The sequence below is a fragment of the Oryctolagus cuniculus genome, chromosome 1, assembly GCF_964237555.1.
Source record: "Oryctolagus cuniculus chromosome 1, mOryCun1.1, whole genome shotgun sequence".
Classification (NCBI taxonomy): domain Eukaryota; kingdom Metazoa; phylum Chordata; class Mammalia; order Lagomorpha; family Leporidae; genus Oryctolagus; species Oryctolagus cuniculus.
The window spans coordinates 6378876-6406611 of record NC_091432.1 but is presented as its reverse complement, the minus strand read 5'-3'; the positions used below and the strand labels follow the sequence as shown (position 1 = coordinate 6406611).

At 60.4% G+C, this 27736-nt stretch overlaps 1 protein-coding gene and 1 long non-coding RNA gene across 2 annotated transcripts; one reads left to right on the top strand and one right to left on the bottom strand.

Moving 5' to 3' along the window:
* Window positions 1-727: 727 nt before the first annotated feature.
* LOC127487008 (uncharacterized) lies at window positions 728-4386 on the bottom strand. Its single transcript, XR_007913533.2, has 2 exons — window positions 3361-4386; window positions 728-3211 (listed from the first exon to the last, which is right to left on the bottom strand). It is a non-coding gene; the product is annotated as an uncharacterized lncRNA (long non-coding RNA).
* Window positions 4387-4915: 529 nt separating this feature from the next.
* CAPN1 (calpain 1) lies at window positions 4916-27509 on the top strand. Its single transcript, XM_051831421.2, has 22 exons — window positions 4916-5049; window positions 5594-5861; window positions 5987-6056; window positions 6335-6453; window positions 8600-8733; window positions 8806-8974; window positions 9535-9618; window positions 9945-10030; window positions 10319-10393; window positions 10481-10641; window positions 22238-22413; window positions 22972-22983; window positions 23536-23747; window positions 23835-23874; window positions 24224-24289; window positions 24378-24435; window positions 24711-24775; window positions 25425-25493; window positions 25759-25837; window positions 26224-26340; window positions 26624-26682; window positions 26904-27509. The coding sequence occupies exons 2-22, from the start codon at window positions 5595-5597 to the stop codon at window positions 26928-26930; spliced, it is 2145 nt and encodes a 714-aa protein (XP_051687381.1). The 5' UTR covers window positions 4916-5049; window position 5594; the 3' UTR covers window positions 26931-27509.
* Window positions 27510-27736: the final 227 nt, after the last annotated feature.

The following is a 27736-nucleotide window of genomic DNA, read 5'->3' as shown; positions in this document are numbered from 1 at the left end:
TCCCACCCTGGTCCCCTCTGGGCCTCTTCAGAATACCACGGCTCTGGAGTCACACACTACGTAGCTTTTCACGCAGTAGCATCGAAGGTTGCGCCGTGTCTTTTCATTTCTTTTTATTGCTGAATTTTAAACTTCTGACCCGTATCCAAAGTGGTGGCTTCATCACACACACACACACACACCCCAGTGTAGGAGCGCTCCAGGCCTCCACATCCCTGACGATTCGTGTGGCCAATTTTTTTTTTTTTTTTTTGACAGGCAGAGTGGACAGTGAGAGAGAGAGAGACAGAGAGAAAGGTCTTCCTTTGCCGTTGGTTCACCCTCCAATGGCCGCCGCGGCCGGCGCGCTGCAGCCGGCGCACCACGCTGATCCGATGGCAGGAGCCAGGAGCCAGGTGCTTTTCCTGGTCTCCCATGGGGTGCAGGGCCCAAGCACCTGGGCCATCCTCCACTGCACTCCCTGGCCACAGCAGAGGGCTGGCCTGGAAGAGGGGCAACCGGGACAGAATCCGGCGCCCCAACCGGGACTAGAACCCAGTGTGCCGGCGCCGCAAGGCGGAGGATTAGCCTAGTGAGCCGCGGCGCCGGCCTCGTGTGGCCAATTTTTGATGTGTTAGTCTCTCTAGCAGGAGTTTTAATCTGTATTTCCCCAATGAGTAGTGTGCCGAGCATTTTTTCATGTGCTTATGTGCAATCCATGTATCTCGTGGGATGAAGTGTGTTCTAATGTTTGACCCACTTTATTGCTTTATTGGATTTTTTTAAAGGCCTAACAGTTCTTTGTAGAAGTTCTAAGTACAAAGCCCTACATCAGAAATAGTTTCTTCAAATATCTCCTCCTGGCCTATGGCCTGTTTTTCATTTCTATTTAATAATGTTTTGACAAACAAAATTGACTTTAAAACATTTTTTTAAAGATTTATTCATTTTTTTAAACAGGCAGAGTTAGACAGTGAGAGAGAAAGACAGAGAGAGGTCTTCCTTCCGTTGGTTCACCCCCCAAATAGCCTCTATGGCCAGTGCTGCGCTGATCCAAAGCCAGGAGCCAGGTGCTTCTCCTGGTCTCCCATGCAGGTGCAGGGCCCAAGCACCTGGGCCATCCTCCACTGCACTCCCGGGCCACAGCAGAGAGCTGGACTGGAAGAGGAGCGACAGGGACAGAATCCGGCACCCCAACCAAGACTAGAACCCGGAGTGCCGGCACCACAGGAAGATTAGCCTAGTGAGCTGCGGCGCCGGCCAAGATTTATTTATTTTGAAAGTCAGAGTTACAGAGAGGCAGAGAGGTTTTCCAGTCCTCTGGTTCACTCTCCAAATGGCTGCAACGGCCAGCGCTGGGCCAGGCGGAAGTCGAGCCAGGAGCTTCTTCCACTTCTCCCACATGGGTAGCAAGGACCCTAGCACTTGGGCCGTCCTCTGCTGCTTTTGCCAGGCACATTAGCAGGGAGCTGGATTGGAAATGGAGCAGCTGGGACTGAGTCGGCACCCATATGGGATGCTGGCATCGCAGGCAACAGCTTCCCCGGCTACACCACCATGCCAGCCCCATTATGTTTAAAATGTATCTGGGGGACCAGCATTGTGGTGCAGTGAGTTAAGCCACTGCCTGCCACACTGATATCCCATGTTGGAGCACTGGGTTCAAGTCCTGGCTGCTCTGCCTCTGATCCAGCTCCCTGCTCATGCACCTGAGAAGGCAGCAGAAGATGGCCCAAGTGCTCGGACCCCTGCACCCACGCGGGAGACCCGGATGGAGCTCCTGACTCCTGGCGTTGGCCTGGCCCAGCCTCAAATGTTACGCCCATTTGGGGAGTGAACCAGCGGATGGAAGACCTCTCTCTCTCTTGCTCTTCCTCTTGCTCTCTATGCCTCTTCTCCTTCTGTGTAACTCTGACTTTCAAATAAATAAATAAATCTTAAAAAAAAAAAAAAAAGAAAAGAAACGAGGCCCTCTGAAATGGGAAGTGGGTGTACCCCCTGCTGTCTTAACTGTTAGGCCAAACATCCACCCCCCAAATGTTTTGTTTTGAGGTTCGGTTTACTGATTCTTTTTTGTTTATGCTTTCCATGTCACATTTAATAAACATTTGTCAAACTCAAGATTAGGATTTTCTCCAGTGTTGCTTTTAGGAATTTTAGTGCTTGGGGGGTTACATCTAGGTGCACGGTCCCGTCTGAGTTAGGTTTTTGTCTGGGGCATCCTAGGCACAGCATCAGGGCCGGCCAGCCAAGGAGAGACCAAGCTGACACAGCAGTGACGCCGCGTGACCAGGACGGAGCTGGAGAACCACCACGGTGACGCTGGAGCTGTCCCAGGGTCACAGCTGTCTCGTGACATCGCAGCACGGTGGCTGCTGTGTTGTCATCGCGCAGCGTCTCCATGGTGACGCTGCAGGAACAAGCCTGGGGCGCCCAGCCGTCCACGCTTGTTGCACACTGCAGGAAAATCGATCTTGATGCTGAACAGCCGGGGGCGGGGTTCGCATTTAGTGTCTTATGCCTGTTATTGCTATTTTCGGGTGTCCTCCTTCTACTAACAAAGGTTCAAGTCCTGGCTGCTCCACTTCCGATCCAGCCCCCTGCTAATGCGCCTGGGAAAGCAGGGGAAGATGCCCAAGCACTTGGGCCCCTGCGCCCACGTGGGAGACCTGGAGGAAGCTCAAGGCTTCCGGCAGAGGGGACTCTGATTATAGAACGTGGGCGTCCCAGGTAGTGACCTAACTGCTGTGCCACGGTGCCCGTCCCTACCACATCTCTTGGTGGCATCCAGAGGCCACACGGGGTGACTGACCTACACCTTGTAGCCGTGTGGACGCTGCCCCTGTGAGGTCCGCACAGTGACACACTTCTCCGGCTTCCCCACAGATAAGCGATACCTGACTGCAGTTGTCAACTTCATCTACCGCTGGCTCCCAGGCACCCCCCGAGTGGCACCACCATCCTCTGTCCGTGGATACCCACGACAGCCACTTGGTTGGTTAGTTTTGCTTTGCCTTTTCTTGCTTTAAGAGGCAGGAAGAGCATGAGGGTGAGCTCCTACCCGCTACTTCACTCCCCCGTCCCAGGAGCTGGAACCGGGCTGGGCCTCAGCGGGCAGCTTCATGCAGGCCTCTGGTGTGGACTCAGGGACTCAGTTACTTGCGCTGTCGCCGCTGCCTCCTGGGGTCTGCATGAGCAGGAAGCTGGAGCCAGGTGTCGAACCCAGGCAGGCCTGTGTGGGCGTGGCCATCCTGGTCAGTGTCTCGGGAACTGCCCGGCCAAAGCCCAGCCTCGTGGAGTGTTTCACCCTGATCCTCTGCTCCCCGTCTGCCCCCGCCTGCAGCCCCTGCCTTCATTCGTGGTCCTGCCCTCCGTACCTACCCTTTCGCCTGCGCTGGGTCCGGCTTCAGCGAGGCACTTCCCCAGCGGCCCTGCGTGGTCCAGTTGCCCCGGGGATGCCTGCGTCCTCCAGGGCAGCCAAGGCCTTGGGCACTCACGTCCGCCTGCACATGCAGCACCTGGCCCAGGCCCGCGCAGTCAGCACCAAACACAAGGCGTGGGCGAGTGGCGGTGGGGCCGGTGGGGCTCACGGGCTGAGCCAGGGCTCTGAGGGGAGGATGGCTTTCGCTGCCTCCTGTGACCTACCCCCAAGAAACCTTGGGGTTCCCCTCACCGACGAGTGTCCCCAGCCCCTCTCTCTGCTCTTGTCCCTTCTGCAGAGAATCCTGCCCAGCCCCTGACTACACAGCCAACTCCTATTCCTCTACAGCCAGACTCGGCCTCCTTAATCACCGCACCCCCCCCCCCCCCACTGGAGCCTGCACAGGGGAGGCTCCACCTTAGCCAGGGGTCTCTGCTCTGCAAACACCGGCCAGCGGTATGGGGGCTGTGGCCGGAGCAGATCCTGGCCCTGACACCCGTGAGGGGCTCAGGCAGGCTCCGCCCTCCCTGGCTGCAGTCCCTCCTAGACCTGATCGATCGGCTTCGCTTTGGGAGGTCTGGAATCCCAGGAGAGCTGGGCACTGTCCCCGCGGCTTGCGTGTAAGCCCACGGTCCCGACACCCACCAGCCAGGAGCTGGGGGCCCCTCGCAGCCCCCTCCCCCTACTCCAATTTCTTGCAGCCTGCACGGCAGGTTCTGCGGGTCCCGGGTGGGCCCGCGGTCCTGCTCGCGGCCTCTGCCGCCCTCTGGTGGGCGAGCCGGCCGCACACGGCGCCCGCAGGCGGGTGGGCCGAGGGTTCGGGGGACACCCAGGACAGGGGACACCTAGGACAGGGTAGCCGCCTCTCCCCGATTCCCGGTTCAAGAAGCTCCAGGAAGGTGGGGTCCCACCGTGGCTCACGTTCACCCCACTCGCGACACGAACAGGAGCGTTAAGGCCGAGCGGGACGGAGACTTACCCAGGGTCACGCAAAGAGCCCGGGCCGGGGTGGGGGGCCGCCTCCCGCGCCGCGCCCGGGAGTCCGCAGCTCCCGGGACCTCTGGCAGCGCGGGGGTGAGGATTGGGCTGCGGTTGCTGGTTGCTCGGCGGCGGGAATCTCGGCCCCGCTCTGGGGGCGGCGGGGCCTGGAGGGCGGGGGTGCGCGCAGGCTGCGGGCCCGCGGGGAGAGGGGCGCGGGGCGGGGCGCGGCCCGTCGCCGGGAATACCCTGCAACCCGAGCTACTGGCCCCGGTTAAAAATACCCGGGCCCTGCCCTGCCCCACCCGCACCCCCTCCTCGTGCCCTTCCGCCCGGGCCCAGGCCGCCCCGCCCGAGCAGCGCTGGCCCCTCCCCGGGGACAACCCTGCCTTGGACTAATTTGTCCTCTCGCGGAGCTGGCCGGGGGCCTGCGGAGGGAGGGGCGGGGAGCCGGCGTGAGCTCGGGGCGGCCGGGAGATAAGCGAGGCCGGGGGTGGGAAGCCTGGTTGGGGGCCGAGGAGGAGGAGGAGGAGGGAAGGAGGGAGGGACGGCGCAGAGGGGCGGCGGGAGGAGGACTGGGAGGAGCGCTCTTCCTGGTTGGGCCCTGCTCTGAGCTGCCACCGGGAAGCCAACCCCAGGGACTGCGGCGACCCCCACCTCCCCTCCCCCAGGTAAGGAGCGGCACTTCCTGACCCGGGCTGCCCCTCGCCAAGCCTGGGACCGAGTCGGGGGCTCCGGACGGACGCGGCACAACCCAGTTGCCCAACCCCAGCCTGCGCTCACCACCGTCCGTGGGGCTGGGCTGGGGCCAGCCCTGATCTCCCAGCCCATCTCAGGGACCCTGACTGCCTGCGGTTTTGCGTCCCCAAGCCAGAGAGAAGGGCGGTGTCCAGGGGCTTGGGTAGTTTGGGGAGGGGGGTACAGGCGGGCACACAGGGTCAGGGAGGCCTTCCCAGGGGTCTCCCAACAGCCAGTGCCCTGGAGGAGGGCTCCGCCCTGCCGCACCTGACCTGGCTGACCGCAGGCAGAAGGCTCAAGACAATGGGAGTGGGGAGAATGACTGGCTCTGGGCAGCACACTTGGGAGCCAGGGAGCCCCCTTCCCGGATCCTGGGAGCACAGGGCGACCGCCCAGCTCCCTGACGGTGGCCAGGGGTGGGAGCCTGCGTCTGGTGCCGGGGAGGCCTGGCTTCCAAGCCCCGGTTCTGCCCTGCAGGATGGCCGAAGAGATCATCACGCCGGTGTACTGCACCGGGGTGTCGGCCCAAGTGCAGAAGCAGCGGGCCAAGGAGCTGGGCCTGGGCCGGCATGAAAACGCCATCAAGTACCTGGGCCAGGATTACGAGCAGCTACGGATGCACTGCCTGCAGAGCGGGGCCCTCTTCCGCGACGAGGCCTTCCCCCCGGTACCCCAGAGCCTGGGCTACAAGGAGCTGGGGCCCAACTCCTCCAAGACCTACGGCATCAAGTGGAAGCGCCCCACGGTGAGAGCCCCCTCCCCTGGCAGGCCCTGGCCGACCCCCCTTCCAGGGTGAAGAGCAGGGTGGGGGCTGCAGGCCCCTGGTGGGGAGTGGGCTCCGGGGTGGGAGACAAGCCTCTGCTCTTGTAGGAGCTGCTGTCAAACCCGCGGTTCATCGTGGACGGAGCCACCCGCACAGACATCTGCCAGGGAGCGCTGGGTAGGTCCCTGGGGACTGGGCTTCTGGGTGTTTTGTCCACGAGAGTCCCCATCCTCTTTCCGCTCCTCTGGGCTCTGCCCAGCTCCTCCCTTCCACAAGCCGGGACAGGCTCTGGCTATCGGTGCTGCGGCTGGTTGGCCCAGATTCCTGGGTATTTTCTGTAAGCCAAGGGGGACCCCACCCAGGGAGCCCCGGGTTCTCCCCAGCATGGGCACCCTGGGGCGCTCTCCTGGGGCGGAGTGGAAGAGCCGGCCTGACCAGGGTCCCTGCCCTCCCAGGGGACTGCTGGCTGCTGGCTGCCATCGCCTCCCTCACCCTCAATGACACCCTCCTGCACCGAGTGGTCCCACACGGCCAGAGCTTCCAGGACGGCTATGCCGGCATCTTCCACTTCCAGGTGAGAGGCCCTGGGGGGAGACAAGCGGGTTTGGGGGAGACGCTGGCAGGACGCGGGGAAGTTCCGGCGGCTGAGGGCCCTCCCCGTGGGCGCAGCCCTCCCTCTCACAGGTATGTGACCTCTGGGTGCCATCTCAGGTCTGTCGTGTGTGAGGCAGCTGGGCGGGCACTGGGCGTGCGCTGGGCGGGCAGGTCTGGGTAGAAGCCTTGTCTTCCCCCCGGGCCTCCACTTCCCCGTTAGAGAAAGGAGCGTTCTCTCCTGAAGACGTGAGGCTCTGTCCACCTGGCCATCGCCCGTCCCACGCTCTGGCACCCTCAGCCAGAGCCCAGGCGGGAAGAAGGGCTCGGCCCAGCTTTTCCTGACGCTGTTTGCTCACAGTTTTGGGGTCGTGTTAATGGCTTCTCGGTGTTGGCAGACAACACACCCAGCGACCCTGGGTGACATCTTGGGGCCCTGCTGGCCCTAGCTCTGCTCGGAAGACTCTTGGGCGCCCCCTCCTTCCGCTTGGGTAGCGACCCCCCTCACCCGAGCCGTCCTCACCCGCCTTGCGCAGGAGGAGGGGGCTCACAGACCCACCGAGCGGAGAGCCGCACCTGCCGGTGTCTGGTCCGCAGGGGCCTGGCCTCCCCGCCCCTCTCCCCACCCCCTTTCCCGGCTCCTCCAATCCAGTTCTCCCCAGCCTCCGATTGGCGCTTTCAACACTCCCTCCGCAAACCCTGCTCCTTGGGCCCGCCTCCGCGCTTTCCCGCACTGTTCCGGCCCCAGCCCCTCCCACGGTGCTGGGAGCGCTGGGTGGCCCCTGGCCCGCGGAGCTGAGATCCTGGGCCCCCGAGCCCTGCTCCTGGCCTGGAAAAGCCGTCCCCGCAGCACACCCAGCGTTTGCCAGAGCCAACCCCGCCGTCTTGAGGCTGCAGGGTCTGCAGGCCAGGTTTTCTGTCCGTCCCTAATGGATCCCCTGCCCCCCACCCCCAAGCCCAGATGGAGCGAGAAGAAGTAAAAGGCGGGGGGCTTTCCAACGCGTCCATAGCTGAGGAGGCGCCCGATTACGGGGAAGCTGGGGCTGGGAGAGGCTGGGCAGCCGGGACCACCCCGTGCACACGTCCCTAAGTTTGTGTGGAAGCTCTCCGTGCGGCTAGGACACTCCAAATACGTAGCCCAGTGGCGCGGTCTGCTACACGAGGGTACTTCAAGAAGCTTGTGGAAAATGGAATTAAAAGTTTATCTTGGTGCAGAAATAATAGAAATACATGGGGTTTTTTTTTGACATAATGTGAATTTTCATGAAATTTTAAAAGGATGTTTATTTATTTGAAAGGGGGAGAGAGAGACGGGGATTTTCCATGCACTGTCTCACATCTCCAAGGCCTGCAGTGGTCAGGGCTGAGCCAGTCCGAAGCCGGGAGCCAGCAACTGCACGCAGGTCTCCCACGTGGAAGGCAGGGATCTGTGTACTTGAGCCGTCACCTGTTGCCTCCCAGGGAGGCAGGAAGCCAGGACAGAGGGTGGAGTAGCCTGGACTTGAACCAGGCACTCCAGTGTGGGATGAGGGTGTCCCAAGCGGCGGCTTAACCCACTGAGCCACAGTTCCCCCCTGCTGCCATGAACTCTAAGGCTCCCGTGTAAGCCTGGCTGTCGAGCCTTGTGTCCACTTCCCACAAGCTGTGCAAGTCCCCCGGTGTGTCCTTATCCGAGGGGCATACACTAGAAGACCCCCGGTGGATGCCCAAGGCCGCGGGGAGGGCCGAGCACCCTGGGCAAGCAGAGTGCCCACAGCTGCCTGACGCTGAGGCAGTTACTGACCAGTGGGCGGGAATCGTGTATGGTGTGGGTGCCCGGGTCAGGGGGCGATATATGTCTGGGGCGATCAGAGCGGCATGTGACTTAAAACGTACCAATTGTCTATTCCTGGAGTGTTCCTTTCAACACCCTGAGTTGCTTCAAGTGAGTGAAACCCTGGGTAATGGGGGGCCTTCTGTACCTGCCCCCGGCATGTATCTTGCACATGCGAATACACGCATGTAGCAGCTTCTAGCTCCGTGCGCTGGAACACACGCAGCCGGTGCAGGTCCGGGTACCCGACCCAGGACCGAGCATCCGGCAAGCGGCAGGGCTGAGGGCGGGGACTCACTGCGCCCCTCCCCCACAGCTGTGGCAGTTCGGGGAGTGGGTGGATGTGGTCGTGGACGACCTGCTGCCCACCAAGGACGGGAAGCTGGTGTTCGTGCACTCCGCCCAGGGCAACGAGTTCTGGAGCGCCCTGCTGGAGAAGGCCTACGCCAAGTGAGTAGGGCCCCGAGGGGGAGGGCCCTGGCCCCGCCTGGCGCCCCCGCGCTGACCCGGACCTGCCGGCAGGGTGAACGGCAGCTACGAGGCCCTGTCCGGGGGCAGCACGTCCGAGGGCTTCGAGGACTTCACGGGCGGCGTCACCGAGTGGTACGAGCTGCGCAAGGCCCCCAGTGACCTCTACCAGATCATCCTCAAGGCACTGGAGCGGGGCTCGCTGCTGGGCTGCTCCATCGACGTGAGTGCCGCCCCCTCGCCCAGGCTTGGCTGCAGCTCCGCCTCCTCCCCGCCTCTGTTCCACCTCTCGCCTCTTGCCCGGTGTCTGACCTCAGCTCCCTCCAGACTGGGTCCCCACCCGGCTCTGCCACCTTCCCGCCATTGCCACTGCCTCCGCTTGCATCTCTCCCCTGGGCCCTGCTCCCCACCCAGCCCTCGCTGCATCCCAGTCCCGGCTGCATGCCCCACGCGCACCCCCGATCTCAGGCCTCATTCCAACGTCTCTGCTGCACGGCCCTCTTCCCTGTCTGAGGGCCATGTGGCGCTAGGCGCTGTGCACAGCTCTGCACGTGCGTCCCCCCAACCCCGAGTGTTCCCTCAGAGGCTGACCAGCCCTGACCAGGAGCGCCCCCAGCCCCAGACCTGTGTCTGTCCGTGAGGGTGAAGGACTGGGCGGGTCAGGAACCTCACCGGCTGCTCCGGGCAGCTGCGGTGCGCAGTCGGAAATGTCGGAGACCGCGCATGCTCAGGGCGCCCGCGGGCCCCCACCCCTCCCCCACCCGGTGCTCCCGTCTTCTGCAGATCTCCAGCGTTCTCGACATGGAGGCTGTCACCTTCAAGAAGCTGGTAAAGGGCCACGCCTACTCTGTGACCGGCGCCAAGCAGGTATTGCCCGGGGTGGGGCTCCCCTGGGCAGGGCTTCCCCCCGCGGGGCTCTCCCTGCCCCTTCACCTCCCCTGCCTCTCTGGTGTGTGAGGGAGGCCGTGCAGGGCGCCGGCTCCTCCTTGGGCCTCCTGCAACACGTTATCTGCCTCCCTGGGCACGCCCGTCCTGATGCCGCCCGTGCCACCTGGCTGCTGCGGTCCATGTGCCCGCCCCGGCGCCAAGGGCCTGGGGTGCAGGCTTCAGGCCTGCCGTGGCCTGGGAGCTGGGCCGGGAAGGGGCACTCACAGGCGTGCCTGAAGCCGCGCTGATGGGAGCTCCCGGGACAGGTGAACTACCAGGGCCAGATGGTGAGCCTGATCCGGATGCGGAACCCTTGGGGCGAGGTGGAATGGACAGGAGCCTGGAGTGACAGGTGAGGGGCAGAGGGCCCCGGGGGCTCCGGGAAGCCGAGCCAGGGTGGGCTCTGGTTGAGCAAAGGGGCCTGTCTCCATGGCACTGGGCCCGCGGGCTATCCGGAGGGAGCCCAGGCCACGTGTGGGCCTGCGGGCACGTGGCTGATTAGACCAGCTTAGGGACAAGGGACTGTGGGGCTTCACCTTGAAGAGGCCTCCTGCCCCGGGCCAGGGTGGATGGGCCCCAGGGCCCGAGCCAGGCAGGGCAGTGCCCCGCAGCCCTGGCAACGCCTGCTGCCCGCACGCAGCTCCCCGGAGTGGAACTACGTGGACCCGTACGAGCGGGAGCAGCTCCGGATCAAGATGGAGGACGGCGAGTTCTGGTGAGCAGCCCCCTCCTCGGCCCTGTGCCTCCCCCCCCAACTCCCTGTCCCCACCAACCCAGCCCGTGCCGCCCCCTCGGCCCCCAGGATGTCCTTCCGCGACTTCATGCGGGAGTTCACCCGCCTGGAGATCTGTAACCTGACGCCCGACGCGCTCAAGAGCCGGACCATCCGCAAGTGGAACACCACGCTCTACGAGGGCACCTGGCGGAGGGGCAGCACCGCGGGCGGCTGCCGCAACTACCCAGGTGGGCGCCGCCTCCCTCGCACCGCAGACGTAGCTGTGGCCGCCTCTCCCTTGTCCCTCTCTGTGGCCCCGGTCCCTGCGTGAGTCCTCCTGCTCACCTGGGCAACCTCTGCCCTAGCTCGGCTCAGCAGCAGCCTCGGGCCGCCCCAGGCTGCTCCCTTGCAGGGGCTCCCGGCCCCTCCCTCTCTCTGACCTGCACCTGTTCCACCCCTTTCGCTGCAACCCTCGGGCTCCTTCATCCCGGGGCCACCCCTCTTCTCCCATCTTGCCTGCCCTCCTTCCCCGGGTTGGAGTCATTCTGATCTTGTCCCTGCAAATGTCTCCTGCCACTGGCTCGCCCCCCCCCGCCAACGTGCCACGTGCCACGTGCCACATCCGTGGTCCTGGCTGGAGCCAGCTCCGCACTGGCTTAGGAGCCATTGAATGTGGCTATAGCGAAGCCACATCACAGAGGCCGGGTGTCTCCCTTGAGTTCACACTCACGAGTGTCCAGTGAGCGCTTTGCCGGGTCCCCATGCTGTCCTCAAACCTCCCTCAGCTGCTGCTGCCACCCTGACCTGGCCTTTGTTTCCCCAGCCTGTCTCTCTGTGCCTGTCCTCACTGCCCCCCACCTGTGACCGTGGCAGAACACTCCCCGCACCGGGGGCCTCCCCTCTGCTCCAGGTTCCACCCTCCCCCCTTGTCATGCTGTGTCCTGGTGGAAAATTCCTTGTCCCTTCTGCCCCCTCCCCCGGCAGAGCCTCATGCCCTGTTTCCTTCCTCCCTCCCGGTCTTTTTGTTATGACTTAACTCGTGAAAATTTATTTGTATTTTTCTAAAGTTGTTGTCGATTTGAGACAGAGAACAGAGAGTGAGTTCCTACCTGCTGGTTTAGTCCCCAAACGCCTGCGATCGCTGGCACTGGGCCAGACCAAAACCGAGAACTGGAAATTCAATCCGGGTCTCCCGCGTGGGTACCGAGATCCCAACTGCTTGAGCCATCAGCGCCGCCCCTCCCAGGTCTGCACCAGGAGCTGGAGGCAGGCGTGGAACCCAGTTCCCCTGATGCGAGACATGGGCGTCTGAACCACTAGCCAGTGCCCGCCCCCGGCTTTTGCCTTAGTACCATACAGATACGTCCTGGATCGCTCGGACGTTTTTCAGGAAATCAAAGGGCAGTTCTTATCTCCGATGAACTTTAAACACTAATTTGGAAAGGCAAGCCATGCAGGCTTTGATGGGGCACCTCAGATCGCAGTGACCACCTCTGAGACCTCATTTCGTCTGCAATGTCTGCGGACACCCAGTTTGTAAAAGCAAAATGTGACTCTACCACACGTTTCGGTTTGTAGCCTTTAAAAGGAAAGAGTCGGCTGCTTTGTAAAGTGGCCCAAGACACGGATCGCGCAGCTGGCTCACTCGCGCCGGCTCCTTGCCTAGTTAAGAATCGGACTGATGTTTTTTAGGGTATCGTTTTGTGAGTATGTTTTCCTTATATTTGTCCTCCAAGTGCCAGGTTGACATTTAGAAGAAATGGTTGTTTTTGCGGTTTCATTTTCCACCGCACGCTGTTGAACCTGCTCTCTGCAAGGCCACTGGCAGCCTTTGCTCTGCTCCCGCCCCGTCTCCAGGCATGCTTCTCCTCTTGTTGGATCCGGTTTCAGGTTTTCCCTGAAGTGTCCCCGGTCCCCCCCGCCACAGAGCCACGCCCGGGCCGGGCTGCTTGGGGCACAGTCCCCGGCCTGGGTCTCTGCCAGCACATTGATTTCCTTCCTGTAGGTTTGTAACAAGGTCTGCTGTCAGGGCGAATTCCTTCTGCGGGAGCCTCGCCGCTGTGCTTGTCCTTGGCTTTTCCCTGTGAATTTTAGGATCATTGCTCCAGGTCCTAGGAAAACCATTTTGAGGTTTTAGTTTGGAGTTGCATTAAATTTATAGACTGATTTGGGAAGAGTTGACATGTTTGGCAACTTGGAGACTTCCTAACTGCAAATGTGGCATTTCATTGTGTGTTTTTTTTTTTGTTTTTTTTTTTAAGGTTTATTTATCTATTTGTAAGGCAGAATTACAGAGAGGCAGAGACAGAGAAAGAAAGAGAGAGGTCTTCCATCCACTGGTTCACTCCCCAATTGGCTGCAACGGCAGGAGCTGTGCCGATCCGAAGCCAGGAGCCAGGAGCTTCTTCCGGGTCTCCCACGCGGGTGCAGGGGCCCAAGGACCTGGGCCATCTTCCACTGCCTTCCCAGGCTGTAGCAGAGAGCTGGATCAGAAGTGGAGCAGCCGGGAATCAAACTGGTGCCCATAGGGATGCTGGCACTGCAGGCGGTGGCCACAGCGCCGGCCCCATATCATTGTTTTAAATTTTTATTTATTTATTTATTTGTGAGGCAAAGAGAGAGAGAAAGGCAGACAGAGAGAGCTACCATTTCCTGGTTCTCTTCCTAAATGCCCATGGTGGCCTAGGCTGGCCGGGGCCGAAGCTGGGAGCCGGGCACCCCATCCGGGTCTCCCATGCTGCTGGCAGGAACCCTGAAGTCATCCCTGCTTCTTCCCAGGGTCTGCATTAGCAGAAAACCACAATCAGGAGTTACAGCTGGGAATTAACCCCAGGTGCCCTACTATTATGGGATGTCCTTGTCTTGTCTGGCATCTTAACGCCTAGGGAAGATGCTTGCCCTTCTTTATTTGTTTTGGTTTTTAGTATTTTTGGATAGAATTTTATACATTTTTTTTTTTTGACAGGCAGAGTGGACAGTGAGAGAGAGAGACAGAGAGAAAGGTCTTCCTTTTTGCCGTTGGTTCACCCTCCAATGGCCACCGTGGCCGGTGAGCTGCAGCCGGCGCACCGCGATCCGATGGCAGGAGCCAGGTACTTATCCTGGTCTCCCATGGGGTGCAGGGCCCAAGTACTTGGGCCATCCTCCACTGCACTCCCTGGCCACAGCAGAGAGCTGGCCTGGAAGAGGGGCAACCGGGACAGTAATCCGGCGCCCTGACCGGGACTAGAACCCGGTGTGCCGGTGCCACAGGGCGGAGGATTAGCCTAGTGAGCCGACCCGAATTTTATACATTTTTAAAAGAGTTACTTAGTTACTTGAAAGTCAAAGTTACAGAGAGAGAGAGAGAGAGTGCGCTTCCATTCATGGTTCACTCCTCCATGGCGGCAACAGCCTGGGCTTGGCCAGGACAAAGCCAGGAGCCAGAGCTGCTGCCCGGTCTCCCGCACAGGTGCAGAGGCCTAACCACTTGGGCCACCCTGCACTGCTCTCCCGGGCTGTTAGCTTCAGCGGGAGCCTCTCAGCTCTTCCTGTCCTAGGCTGAATTGGAAGTGGAGCAGCTGGGTCATGAACCTGTGCCCATATGGGATGCTGGCGTCACAGATGATGGCTTTATCCACTAAGCCACAGCACCGGCCTCTAGAATTTTCCACTTTGTTGGTGCTCCAAAAATTTTAGAAACAGAAGCATTTCAGATTTTGCATTTTTGGATTAGCGATGCTCAGCCTGCAGGATCTTCCTTAAGATTACCTTTCTCGAGTGACAGCTGCTAATACAATAGCGGGCAGAAGGCCTTTTAAAGGTGCTTTTTGTCTGCAAACTTGTTAGACTGTAACTAACCTTACTGCTTTGTTCGTAGGTTCTTTCTGGTTCTCTAGTCGATAGTATTGGAAAGTAATGACACGTTTTCTTCTCCATTTCTTACAACCTTTGTTACTTTTTCTTGTTTAGAACTGCCTCTCCCTAGAAGGAAAACTTGTCACTAATAGATGCTTACTGTAGGTTTCATCGCTAGTTGCCTTTTTTTTTTTTTTTTTTTTTTTACAGGCAGAGTGGACAGTGAGAGAGAGAGAAAGGTCTTCCTTTGCCGTTGGTTCACCTTCCAATGGCCGCCGCGGCCGGCACACCGCGCTGATCCGAAGGCAGGAGCCAAGTTCTTCTCCTGGTCTCCCATGGGGTGCAGGGCCCAAGCACCTGGGCCATCCTCCACTGCACTCCCTGGCCACAGCAGAGAGCTGGCCTGGAAGAGGGGCAACCGGGACAGAATCCGGCGCCCCGAGCGGGACTAGAACCCGGGGTGCTGGTGCCGCAGGCGGAGGATTATCCTATTGAGCGGCGGTGCCAGCCACTAGTTGGCTTTTAAAATTTTTGTTTATTTCTTTGAGAGGCAGAGAGAACGAGAGCTCCTATCTGGTTCACTCCTCAGATTCCTTCGACAGATGGGACTAAGCCTGGGCCAAAGGTGGGAGCTAGGAATTTAATCCAAGTCTCCCGTGGGGGTGGCAGGAGCCCCATTATTGAGCCATCACCTGCTGCCCACCAGGGTCCTTGTTTGCAGGAGTGGGAGTGGGAGCTGGGCCCAGGTTCTCCGACACGGGATGCGGGCGTTTCAACTGCTAAGCTAAACACCCGCCCCAAATGCCTTTTTATGCTAGGTTTTCTGTAGACAATTTTTTTTTTGGACAGGCAGAGTTAGACAGTGAGAGAGAGAGACAAAGAGAAAGGTCTTCCTTCAGTTGGCTCACCCCCCAAATGGCCACTACGGCCGGTGTCCTGTGCTGATCTGATGGCAGGAGCCAGGTGCTTCTCCTGGCCTCCCATGGGGTGCAGGGCCCAAGCACTTGGGCCATCCTCCACTGCACTCCCTGGCCACAGCAGAGAGCTGGCCTGGAAGAGGAGCAACCGGGACAGAATCCTGTGCCCCAATCGGGACTAGAACCCAGGGTGCTGGCACCGCTAGGCGGAGGATTAGCCTAGTGAGCCGCAGCACCAGCCGACAATTTTTTTTTTTAAGTTTATATTTTTACATCTACTTGAAAGGCAGAGCAACAGAGAGAGAAGAGGGAGAGAGAAAGCTTCCACCCATTGATTCACTCCCCGGATGCCTGCAACAGCTAGGGAGGTGACAAGGCCAGAGCTCAATCCAGGTCTCCCAAGCACTTGAACCCTCCTCTGCAACACATTAGCAGGGAGCTGGTTCACAGTGGAGGAGGGGCCGGTGCCATGGCTCATTTGGTTAATCCTCCACCTGCGGTGCCGGCACCCCATACGGGCACCGGTTCTAGTCCCAGTTGTTCCTCTTCCAGTCCAGCTCTCTGCTGTGGCCTGGGAAGGCAGTGGAGGATGGCCCAAGTGCTTGGGCTCTGAACCCGCATGGGAGACCAGGAGGAAGCTCCTGGCTCCTGGCTCCTGGCTTCGGACTGGCGTGACTTCAGATCGGCGTAGCTCTGACTACAGTGGCCATTTGGGGGGTGAACCAATAGAAGAAAGAGCTTTCTCTCTGTCTCTCTCTCACTGTCTGCCAAATTAAAAAAAAAAAGTCTCTAGAAGCCTTCTAAAAATTAAGATAATAATAAAAAAATACAAGTGGAGGAGCCAGGACTTGAACCTGACACTTTGATAGGGGATGCCGGTGTCCCAGGCAGGGGCTTAACCCACTGCACCTGCACCCCAGTGCTGCCCCAAGGTCATGGTCTTTAGCGTTTCCTGCGCACTCTGCAAGCATTGCTGTCGCCCAGCTCCAGAACAGGGTGACAGCGAGAGGTCTTTCATCTGCTGGTTCACTCCCCAAGTGGCCCCAAGAGCCAGGCCAAAGCAGGGGCCAGGAATTTGTTTCCATCATGGTCTCCCACGTGGGGGGCAGGGGCGCAGGCAGTTTTGCAGGGAGCTGGATGGGAGGCAGAGGAGGTGGGACCCTAATCGGCACGCTGGGCACCCCAGCAGCGGCTTAACCTGGGGGGCTTGAAGCTCTATTCCGTTGAAGTTCTGATTTGCATTTCCCTAGTGACTAATGATACCGAGCATCTTTTTATTGGCCATTTGTAGCTCTTTGGAGTATCCATTCGGATACAGTATCCCAGTTGCTGGTAACTTTGGTGTCATAGCTAAGAATCCATTGTCAAAGTTCACCCCTGTGTGTCCCTGAGCATTATGGATTCAGCTCCCATCTCGAGGTCACAGAGGCTTTCTGACTTGATTTGTATTCAGTGTGAGGTGAGGGTCTGACTTAACTCTTGCTTGTGGAAATTCAGTTGTCTTAGCACCATCTGTTGAAAAGGCTATGCTTTCCCACTGAATGAGCTCGCACCCATGTCAAAAATCATCGTAGATGTATGGGCTTACTACTCCTTGGGTTGTATGTCTTTGTATATAATTGCCACACTGCTTTGATAACAACAGTTTTGTAGTGAGCTTTGAAATTAGAAAGTGTGCGTCCTCCAACTTGGTCCTTTGTCAGGAGTGCTTTTGCTTCCATATGAATTTGGGGACTAGCTTTTCGACTTCTGTGCACAAGGCTGCTGGAATTTTAATACAGACTTCACTGACTGTTACTTTGGGTAGTATTAACTGTAAGTCTCAATCCATGAACATGGGCTAGTATTTGATTCGTTTTTTTGTCTTTAGTTTCATTCAGCAATGTTTTGTGGTTTTCAGTTTATAAGTCTTCCAATTCCTTAGTTAAATTGATTTCTAGGTATTGTATTCTTTTGGGTGCTATTATAAGGGAGTTGTTTTCTTAGTTTTCTTTTTGGGTTCCTCATTGTTGGTATATAGGAATATAATCTTTTTTTTTTTTTTTTTTTGCCATGCAGAGTTAGACAGTGAGAGAGAGAGAGAAAGGTCTTCCTTCCGTTGGTTCACCCCCCAAATGGCCAATATGGCCGGCGCTACTCCCATCCGAAGCCAGGAGCCGGGTACTTCCTCTTGGTCTCCCATGTGGGTACAGGGACCAAGCACTTAGGCCATCCTCCACTGCCCTCCTGGGCCACAGCAGAGAGCTGGACTGGAAGAGGAGCAACCGGGACTAGTACCCGATTTCCCAACCGGGACTAGAACCTGGGGTGCCAGTGTCACAGGCGGAGGATTAGCATAGTGAGCCAGGGCGCCGGCCCACAATCTTTTTTTTTTTTTTTAAGATTTATTTATTTTTATTTGAAGGCAGAGTTACAGAGAGGCAGAGGCAGAGAGAGAGAGGTCTTCCATCCACTGGTTTACTCCCTAGATGCGCTGATCCAAAGCCAGGAGCCAGGAGCTTCTTCCAGGTCTCCCACGCCGGTGTAGGGGTCAAAGCACTTGGGCCATCTTCCACTGCTTTCCCAGGCCACAGCAGAGAGCTGGTCGGAAGTGGAGCAGCCAGGACTTGAACCGGCGCCCGTAAAGGATGCCGGCACTGCAGGTGGTGGTTTTACCTGCTACACCACAGCACCGGCCCCCAGAACTGGTTTTTGTGTCTTGATCTGATAACCTGAAACTTTGCTCTATTCATGAGTATCAGTCAGCTTTCATTACTTTAACTGCAATGGCTGAGAGGAAAAGGAGGCTTGGAGGCTCACAGAGCCAGGGTGGGCGGCCCCCTGCCTGGCGTGTGACGAGGGCGGGGATGGCTGGGCACGCACAGGGGGAGGGCAGCCTGGCGGGCAGAGACTCGCACTGGCTTCCCATCGTGTAGAACCACAGAGACTCCATCCTAGCGCCCAATCCAATCTGATCTCCTGAGACTGCACTTTGGACACCGTAATTCAGTTAGACTCCATCCCTAGTCCATTAACATACGACTCCAGGGAAAAAACCTTAACAGTTGGATTTTGGGAGCCTCCCGGGTTACTTTCTGAACATAACAGATGCTCTTCCTCGTGTTGCAGTTCCATTCTATTCCTAATTTTCTCATTTGGTTTTTACTCATGAAAGAGTGTGGATTTGGTACCTTTCTGTTGCGATGGTGTGCGTTTCCCTTGTTCTGGACACGGTGTTACATCCACGGCATTTCCTCTGCTGAGTTCTCCTTGCCTTCCTGAGACAAGTCCTGCTTTGCCGTGGTGTCCAGTCCCTTTGCTACGCCCCTGGACGAGGCTGGCTGGTGTTTTGTTGAGGATTTTGGCATCTGTGCGTACTGACCACCATTTCCTCTCGCTGATGTCTTCCTCTGGCCTTGCTGACCTGCTGGGGTGAGTTAGGAAGTATTCCTTATCCGCAGTGCTTGGAAGAGTGAGGGTTGGTGTGAATCCTCTTTCAATGTTTGGTAGAACTCAAGTGAAGCCGACTGAAGACCACATGGGCGCTGGTTGGGGTCCCCACCGTCCCATGTTTGTCTCACGTATCTGCTGATGTTCCCAGTTTAAGGGCAGGAATCCCCTGTTCTCCTCTCTGGCTCTGTGCCCAGGCCCGCAGGGGTTGGCGAAAGTGAATACATTACTTACCTAGCAGGGCTCCTAGTTTCTCGCTCTCCTTATAGATTTATTTTATTTATGTGAAAGGCAAAGTGATAGAGAGAAAGAGAGATCTCCCATCTGCTGTTTTATTCCCCAAACAGCCAGAGCTGGGCCAGATTGAAGCCCAGAGCCAGGAACTTACCAGGGTCTCCCAAGTGGGTGGCTAAGTCCATCTTCCGGTACTTTCCCAAGTCCGGAAGTGCAGCGGGGAGCTGGATTGGAAGTGCAGCAGCCGGGACTTGAAGCAGTTCGGGGTTTGGGATGCCTGCATGGGAGCTGGTGGCTTAACCAGCTGCCTCGCATCTCTGGTGCTATAGTTTCTATCTTTTAAAAACTGCTTTGGGGCCAGCGCTGTGGTGTAGCGGGTAATGCCGCCACCTGCAGAGCCGGCATCCCATATGGATGCCGGTTCGAGTCCCAGCTGCTCCACTTCCAATCCAGCTCTCTGCTGTGGCCTAGGAAAGCAGTAGAAGATGGCCCAAGCCCCTGAACCAGAGTGGAAGACCTGAAGGAGGCTCTTAACTCCTGGCTTTGGGTCAGTGCATCTCCAGCTGTTGTGGCCATGTGGGGAGTGAACCAGTGGATGGAAGGCCTCTCCCTCTCTCCCTCTCTCCCTCCCTCCCTCCCTCCCTCCCTCTCCCTCTTTCTCTTAATCTAACTCTGCCTTTCAAATAAATAAATACATCTTTCAAAAAAAAACCCTTTGTTGGGATTTAATGCACACAGCATTTAATCTACCTATTTACAGTGTGCAATTCGAGACTTTACTATGGGTTGAATATCCCTTTACTGAGATATCTTAGATTTGGGTTTCTTCAGATGTTGGAATATTTGAATATACATAATGGAGTATCTTGGGGATGACCAAGTCTAACGTGAAGTTCACTTATGTTTCTTGTACACGTGGCCTGAAGGTAACTGTATGCAGGGTGTGCAGTGTGCCTGTGTTTTGGCTGCAAACCGTCACACAGGTCAGGGTGTGGTCAGCTATGGGGGTTCCCTTGGCCTCATGCTGGTTTCAGAATTGGTTCGGGAGTGTTTCCGATTAGAGATGCGATTCCGATTGGGAGCGTTTACAGAGTTGTACGACCTTGGCCACAGCCGCTATTTTTATTTCCATTTATTTGAAAGGCAGAGACAGAGAGGGCGCCCATCCACTAGTTCCCTCCCCCAGTAACTGCGACAGCCAGAGCTGGGCTGGGCCAGAGCCAGGAGCTGGGACTCCATTTGGGCCTCCGACGTGGGTGCAAGGGACCCAACTACTTGACCCATTGCCTGCTTCCTGCCAGGATGCACATCGGTTGGAATCTGGGGCTGACAGTGGAGATGGAGCTGGCACTGACATGGGTATCCCAGGGGACAGCTTACCCACTGTCCCAACGCCCACCCCCATGGCAATCTTGGATCGCGTCGTTATCCCAGAAGCAACCCTGAGCCCACCCGCCCAGCCCCGCCTCTGGCAACCACTAACGGGCGTTCTGCCTCCAAGGATTCGCCTTTTCTGGATGGTGCCTGTGAGTGGAGTCTCATGACAGGTGGCCCCCGTGGCTTGTGAGTGCAGTTGTAGCCTGTGAGTGGAGTTGTAGCCTGTGGTGTGGCCTGTGGTCCCTGTGTCCTGTGAGTGGAGTCTCATGACAGGTGGTCCCCATGGCCTGTGAGTGGAGTCGTGGTCTGTGGTCCCCATGGCCTGTGGTCCCCATGGTCTGTGAGTGGAGTTGTGGCCTGTGGTCCCTGCAGCCTGTGGGTGGAGTCATGGCCTGTGTTCCCCATGGCCTGTGGTCCCCATGACCTGTGGTCCTCATGGCCTGTGGTCCCCGTGGCCTGTGAGTGGAGTTGTGGCCTGTGCTCCCCATGGCCTGTGAGTGGAGTTGTGGCCTGTGGTCCCCATGGCCTGTGTTCCCTGTGGCCTGTGGTCCCCATGGCCTGTGAGTGGAGTCGTGGCCTGTGGTCCCCATGGCCTGTGAGTGGAGTCGTGGTCTGTGGTCCCCGTGGCCTGTGAGTGGAGTCGTGGCCTGTGGTCCCCGTGGCCTATGAGTGGAGTTGTGGCCTGAGGTCCCTGTGGCCTGTGGTCCCCATGGCCTGTGAGTGGAGTCGTGGCCTGTGGTCCCCATGGCCTGTGGTCCCCGTGGCCTGTGAGTGGAGTCGTGGCCTGTGGTCCCCATGGCCTGTGGTCCCCGTGGCCTGTGAGTGGAGTTGTGGCCTGTGGTCCCCATGGCCTGTGAGTGGAGTCGTGGCCTGTGGTCCCCATGGCCTATGGTCCCTGTGGACTGTGAGTGGAGTCGTGGCCTGTGCTCCCCATGGCCTGTGGTCCCCGTGGCTTGTGGTCCTCATGGCGTATAGTCCCTGTGGCCTGTGAGTGAAGTCATGGCCTGTGGTCCCCATGGCCTGTGGTCCTCATGGCCTGTAGTCCCTGTGGCCTGTGAGTGGAGTCGTGGCCTGTGGTCCCCGTGGCCTGTGAGTGGAGTCGTGGCCTGTGGTCCCCCTGACCCACCCCTTTCAATGAGCAGCCTTGGCAGGGCGCCTCCACGTCCATGCCCACGTCCGTACTTTGTTCCTTTTTATTGCTGAATAGCAGCGCTCTGTTGCCGTCCCTGTTGTGTACCCCTCAGCAGTCGCCGGGTGACCGATTGGGTGGGGCCCCCGGCTGTTAGGAGCGGGGCAGCCGTGAGCCTTCGTGCCCTGTGTTTGTGTGGACACGCGTTTCCCTGTCTCCGCTGTGTGCCCAGCAGTGGAACCTGGGGTCCGCCGGCAGAGACCCTACCCCTTGCCTCTCCCTCCGGCAGCCCCTGAGGCTGCGATCGCCCCGTGTCCTCACAGTGACACTGGTCACTTCTGGATTATTGCTGCAGGTGGGGAGGGGAGATGCGGCGGCTTTTCAGGGCCTTTAAGAAGGAAGCTGAGTGTGTTCTGTGCTGAGCTTGCTGGCTGCAGGCCCGGGGTGGTGCAGGCAGCTAAGCCAGAGAGGCAGGCACCGTCACCCCTTGCTGGCTCCCAGTGGCCTCCTGTCCACCCCCGCTTCTTCTAAGTCACAGCCCACGGGCAGACCCAGCCTCTCCGGGCAGCTGGTCCGAGCGGCCACTTGGTTCTTCGATTCGGTCCGCTGCTTTAGCCCCAGCGAGTCCTGCTCACCTCTGCCCACGTTCCCTGAGCCTCCCTCGCCAGACACTTGCTGTCCCTCCTGGGCAGCCTCTGGCTGGCCGCCTGCCCCGCTGGTCTCAGCTGCCTGTCCCTGGCCGGTGCCAGCTTGCACCTTCATTTCTGGAGTGCGAGCCTTGAGGGGAGGGGCAGTCCCTGTGAGCTGCCGGCCACCTGCACAGGATGGACGCCGAGCAAGGGCTGCTGAGTGAGTGAGTGAGAGAGTGGACACGCCTGGGCAGTGTGGCCCTGCCTCTGACGCCCTCCCCGCCTTCGGCAGCCACCTTCTGGGTGAACCCCCAGTTCAAGATCCGGCTGGAGGAGGTGGATGACGAAGACGACTATGGCAGCCGCGAGTCGGGCTGCAGCTTCGTGCTGGCCCTGATGCAGAAACACCGCCGGCGTGAGCGCCGCTTCGGCCGCGACATGGAGACCATCGGCTTCGCGGTGTACGAGGTGAGCGCCTCTGGCTTCCACCAGGGGGCGCCACTGAGTGCCACTTAGCCCTGGGCCACCCGGGTTCATCTCGAGGCTGCTCCAGGAAGGGAGGGTCCTGGAATTTGCCCAGAGGGTGGGGTGCCATGAGGGAGTTGGCTTGGCGGACACCTGGGAGTGACGTCTGCGGCCAGCGCTTGGCTGAGCGCCAGGGAGCAGTGAGTTCCCGGCTTTGCAAGTGTGTGCGCGAGCAGAGAGGCAGGGCTGGCGGCTCTGGGGCGACTCCTGACTCTGGCCCTGGGCCTGTCCTGGCTCATGCACTGTGTTCAAGACAGGGACAGAAACTTCCGGACTTTTCTGGCGGTGGCGGGGGATGGGGGGACAGAAAGAGCCGCTGGCCACCTTGGCACTGTCCTGGTCCTCTGACACAGAGAGCCCAGCTGGACCCTCTGCCCTGGGGCCAGTCTCTGGCAGAAGGATGGGTCTGGGTCACTGCTGGCCCCCGACTGCTCGTCCTGCTGCTCTCTTGAGCTCGCCCCTGGACACTCACATCTCTCCCTGCCCTGGTCTCTCTTGCAGGTCCCTCGGGAGGTAGGTGTGGCTCCTGACTCACCTGGATTTCCTGCCCCTGAGCGCACACATGGCCCAGAGGGCAGCCACCCCGCCAGGCTGGGAACTCCGCCTTGTCTCACTTTCTCGTTCAGTGGGCAGTACACTCCCCACGGGGCTGGATTTGAACCCGGGACCCTGAGCCCCATCCTGACAGGTGCAGGGGGGGGGAGGTGCTTCCTTTCCTGGTGTTTAAAGTGCACCTGGTGGGGGCGGGGCGTTGGCTGGGCCGAGTGGTCTGTGCCCTTGAGTCCCACTGTTCCCCCGCGGGGCCATGGTGAGCGTTCGGAGGGGCCGCCTGTGTGGTGCCCTTGTGGGGCCTGGGGAGGCCGCCATTCAGAAAGAGAACGTTGTGGAGAAGCGGTCTGAGGTGGTCACGGGCGCCGTCTGCACCCACCCTCTGCGGAGGCCAGGTGACTGGTCGGGGTCCCACAGGCTGCGAGTGACCCGGCTCTACAGCTCTGGGTGGGTCCGGGCTGAGTCGGGGGTTGGCCGGGCGGCCGCTGCAGCCCCACTCCCCCTGCCTCCCGCCAGCTGGTGGGCCAGCCCGCCCTGCACCTGAAGCGCGACTTCTTCCTGGCTAACGCGTCTCGGGCGCGCTCGGAGCAGTTCATCAACCTGCGAGAGGTCAGCACCCGCTTCCGCCTGCCGCCCGGGGAGTACGTGGTGGTGCCCTCGACCTTCGAGCCCAACAAGGAGGGCGACTTCGTGCTGCGCTTCTTCTCGGAGAAGAGGGCAGGGACCCAGTGAGTCACGGCCTGGGCGCTCCCGCCACCCCCCTCCCCATCTGGCCCCAACCCGCCAACCGGCCCCTCTTTCTCCCCTGTCCGCAGGGAGCTGGACGACCAGATCCAGGCCAATCTCCCTGACGAGGTGCGTGGCCCCCCTCGGCCGACAGGGCCCTGGGGTGCTGTCCCCTGGGAGGGCCCCGCCCCTCACAGCAACCACGCGAGAGAAGGTTGTGCGTCCCTCACCTGAAATGCTTGAGACCAGAAAGACTTCAAATTTCAGAACTTTGCAGAAATTAGGGAAGTTTCCCAAGGGTCTACAGCAGGGGTCATCGCTGAGCGAAACTGTGGGAGTCCTGGCAGGGGCTGGGGCAGGACCACTTCGCAGGCAGGAGGGCCGAGCTGGGCAGTCCAGGAGCTGTCCGCGCCCCACCTCCGGCCGCTGTCCTGGGCGGGGCTGCAGCTCCGCTCACCAGCTCCCTTTCCCTGTGCAGCAAGTGCTCTCCGCAGAAGAGATCGATGAAAACTTCAAGGCTCTCTTCAGACAACTGGCAGGGGAGGTAGGCGGGGGGGGGGGGGGGGGGCCGGCGGCTCAGGGCACAGCCGTCCCCCGGGAGCCGGTGCCATCCTCCCTCCGTCCTCCCCCAGGACCTGGAGATCAGCGTCAGGGAGCTGCAGACCATCCTCAACAGGATCATCAGCAAACGTGAGTGTCCGGGCGCCATCGCCGTGCCCAGTCGTGCCCCGCCGCCTCCAGGTGTCACGCCCGGGCTGCTGCCCCCACGCGTGCGGGGCGGGACCGGCCCCTTGGTCTGTGTGCGTGGGGGCCCTCTGCAGTCTTCCCGAGCCCGCCTCGCTGCCATTTGCATCCGACCGCCTGGGCCCCTACCCTCTGTGCGGCGGGCGGGAGTGTCGGCCCAGCTGAGCGGTGGGAACCGAGTGTCGGCCCGGCTGAGCGGTGGGAACCGGCTTTTCTTACAGACAAAGACCTGCGTACCAAGGGCTTCAGCATGGAGTCGTGCCGCAGCATGGTGAACCTCATGGACGTATCCTTTCCGCGGCTTTCATCTCCGAGGGGCTCAGGGCTGGGGCTGGGGCTCAGGGCTGGGGGCTCAGGGGAGGCGCTCCGTGAGCTGTCCCAGGAAGAGTGCAGAGGATGGGGCGCACGCCCTCTGGGCATTTTCTGGCCAACGAGGTCAGGACTTGATCGAGTGAAGGATGGAGCGAGGCCTGGGTCCTCAATTCCCGCTCCCGGCCCGTCAGCTCTGGGGCAGGGGGGCAGCCTGGCTGGGGGCCGCCCCTCCACGCGGTCTTGCTGCTTTTTTTTTTTTTTTTTTTTTTGAGAGGCAGAGTGGACAGTGAGAGAGAGAGACAGAGAGAGAAAGGTCTTCCTTTGCCGTTGGTTCACCCTCCAATGGCTGCCGCTGCAGCCGGCGCACCGCACTGATCCGATGGCAGGAGCCAGGATCCAGGTGCTTCTCCTGGTCTCCCATGGGGTGCAGGGCCCAAGCACCTGGGCCATCCTCCACTGCACTCCCTGGCCACAGCAGAGAGCTGGCCTGGAAGAGGGGCAACCGGGACAGAATCCGGCGCCCCGACCGGGACTAGAACCTGGTGTGCCGGCGCCGCAAGGTGGAGGATTAGCCTATTGAGCCACGGCGCCGGCTGCGGTCTTGCTTCTTAACACCCGCCCAGCGTGATGGCAACGGCAAGCTGGGCCTGGTGGAGTTCAACATCCTGTGGAACCGCATCCGGAATTACCTGGTGGGTGCCCCGCGGGCCGCGCCCAGCACACCCAGCCCTGCTTCCCTCAGTCACAGCAGCCCTGCCTCCCCTCCCCCCGCCCCGCCACGTGTGACCTGACACCCGCCCACCCCCGGGGTGGGGAGGCCTTCCTCCCACCACTGCCCACCTCCCGGGCCTCCCCTTCCCCGTGGGACAACCTGGGGGAAGGGAGGGGCAGGAAGAGCTGGATGGCTCATCCCGGCCCTCGCCCCTGCCCCTGCCCCTGCCCCTGCCCCTGCCCCAGGCCATCTTCCGGAAGTTTGACCTGGACAAGTCGGGCAGCATGAGCGCCTATGAGATGCGCATGGCCATCGAGTCTGCAGGTGAGGCCCCGCTGCTCCTGCACACACACACACACACACACACACACACCCGGCTGCTTTCCTGACAGCTGCGCTGGGCAGCGGCCCTGGCCCTGGCCCTGGGGAGCTGCGGGGATGGTGGTGCCGCCCTCTGCCTTCTGCCCCGTTCCCAAGCCTGGTGAGGGTGGGGCCGTTTATTATCCCCAGTGTGCACGTGGGGAAGGAGGTTCAGGGGGGAGAGTGACTGACCCGGCCGCCCAGCCGGGAGCGCCTGGGCCAGGCTGCCCCGGGGAGAGGTGTCGGCCCAGCCCCCCAGGCGCCCCTGGCCAGCTCCCGCGTCCCTGGCGCCCAGCCCCAGACCCCGGGCCGAGGCTCAGCCTCCCCACATCACCCGCTCTCCCCGCCAGGCTTCAAGCTCAACAAGAAGTTGTATGAGCTCATCATCACCCGCTACTCGGAGCCTGACCTGGCCGTGGACTTCGACAACTTCGTGTGCTGCCTGGTGCGACTGGAGACCATGTTCCGTGAGTGTCCCCAGCCGCCCGCGCTGTCCCTGTGCAGACTGTGAGTGGCAGGTGTGGCGGGCCCGTGGGCCAGGTGGGCAGTGTGCTGGGGGGAGGAGGAGGGGTGGGGCTGGAGGCGGGGTGGGGGTGGGGTAGGGGGTGTCTCGGGCAGCAGGAGGAGCTGTTCCTGGACTTCTGGCGCGGGACAGAGCTCGGGGTGCCCCAGCAGTGGGCGCACAGGCCCTGCCCTGGGTGACTGCCCCACCGAGTCTGAGCCGCGTGTCGTCTTTGCTTGCACACACAGGATTTTTCAAAACTCTGGACACCGATCTGGATGGAGTCGTGACCTTTGACCTGTTCAAGGTGGGAGCCTCCTGGGGGCCCCTGCTGGTCAGGAGTCTAGGGTCTCCTTACCTGTCCCGGGTTCTCCTGTCCTTTCGCGGGCGGGGAGGCGGGATCGCGGGGCGGAGCACCTGAGACAGCAGCCCCCACTGGGAGAGGTCTCTCCCAGGCAGTGAAGGGGTGGCTCCCCGCGTGGGGCTGGGGCTGCCTGGTGCAGAGGCTGACCCTGCCTCTCCCCACAGTGGCTACAGCTGACCATGTTCGCCTGAGGCGGGGCCCTGCCCCTCTCGCTCTCGCCACGCCTTCCCGCCACGCCTTCCCGCCACGCTAGGCCACGCCAGGCCGGGCCACGCCAGCTACAAGTGCCTTCCTTGGAGCCTGTCCCCGCCTCCCCAGCGGCTGTGCCCTCCGCCCCCTTGGCAGAGCTGTGTGGCGCCCCCTGCCTCCTTCAGCTGTGGGCCGGGCAGGGAAGGCAGCTTCCACTCCCCGGTTCCTGCCTTGGGCCGGGGTCCCAGGGAAACGGACACCCCAGGCCCCCAGCTTCCTCGTGTCCCCTGCTATCCCCGCAGAGGCCGCCCCGCCCACTGGCCTCACCTGCAGACTCTAACCACTAGCTCCGCACAGCGCAGGTGGGGCTGGGGTCGCCTGTGTCTTCCGTGGAGAAGCCAATGCCCCCTGCCCAGCCCAGCCCAGCCCCCGCCCTCTCTCCCCTCTTGCCTCCTTTTTTATATATTGGTGATTTTAAAGGGGACTCTTACGGTACTGGGTAGGGGTGCCAGAGGCACTGGGGTGGGGGAGGCCCATGTCTCCATGCAGGGGAACCCCAGATAATAAAAGAAAAGGCCCCACGTCGGTGTCTGGAGTGTTTTTCCCAAACCTGCTGCTACAGGGCTCCTGGATTCTCTGCCTGCGGGGACCGGGCAGGTGGCCTGTACCTGCAGCCCTCTGGCTCCCCCCCCCCCCACAGTGTGCAGCACCCTGGGTGGGGGGCTTCTCTGGATGGATGGGTCCAGGGCCCAGCTACAGGGACTGGGTCACACAGCTGGGGCCCACGTCAGCTGGGGCCCACGTGGCC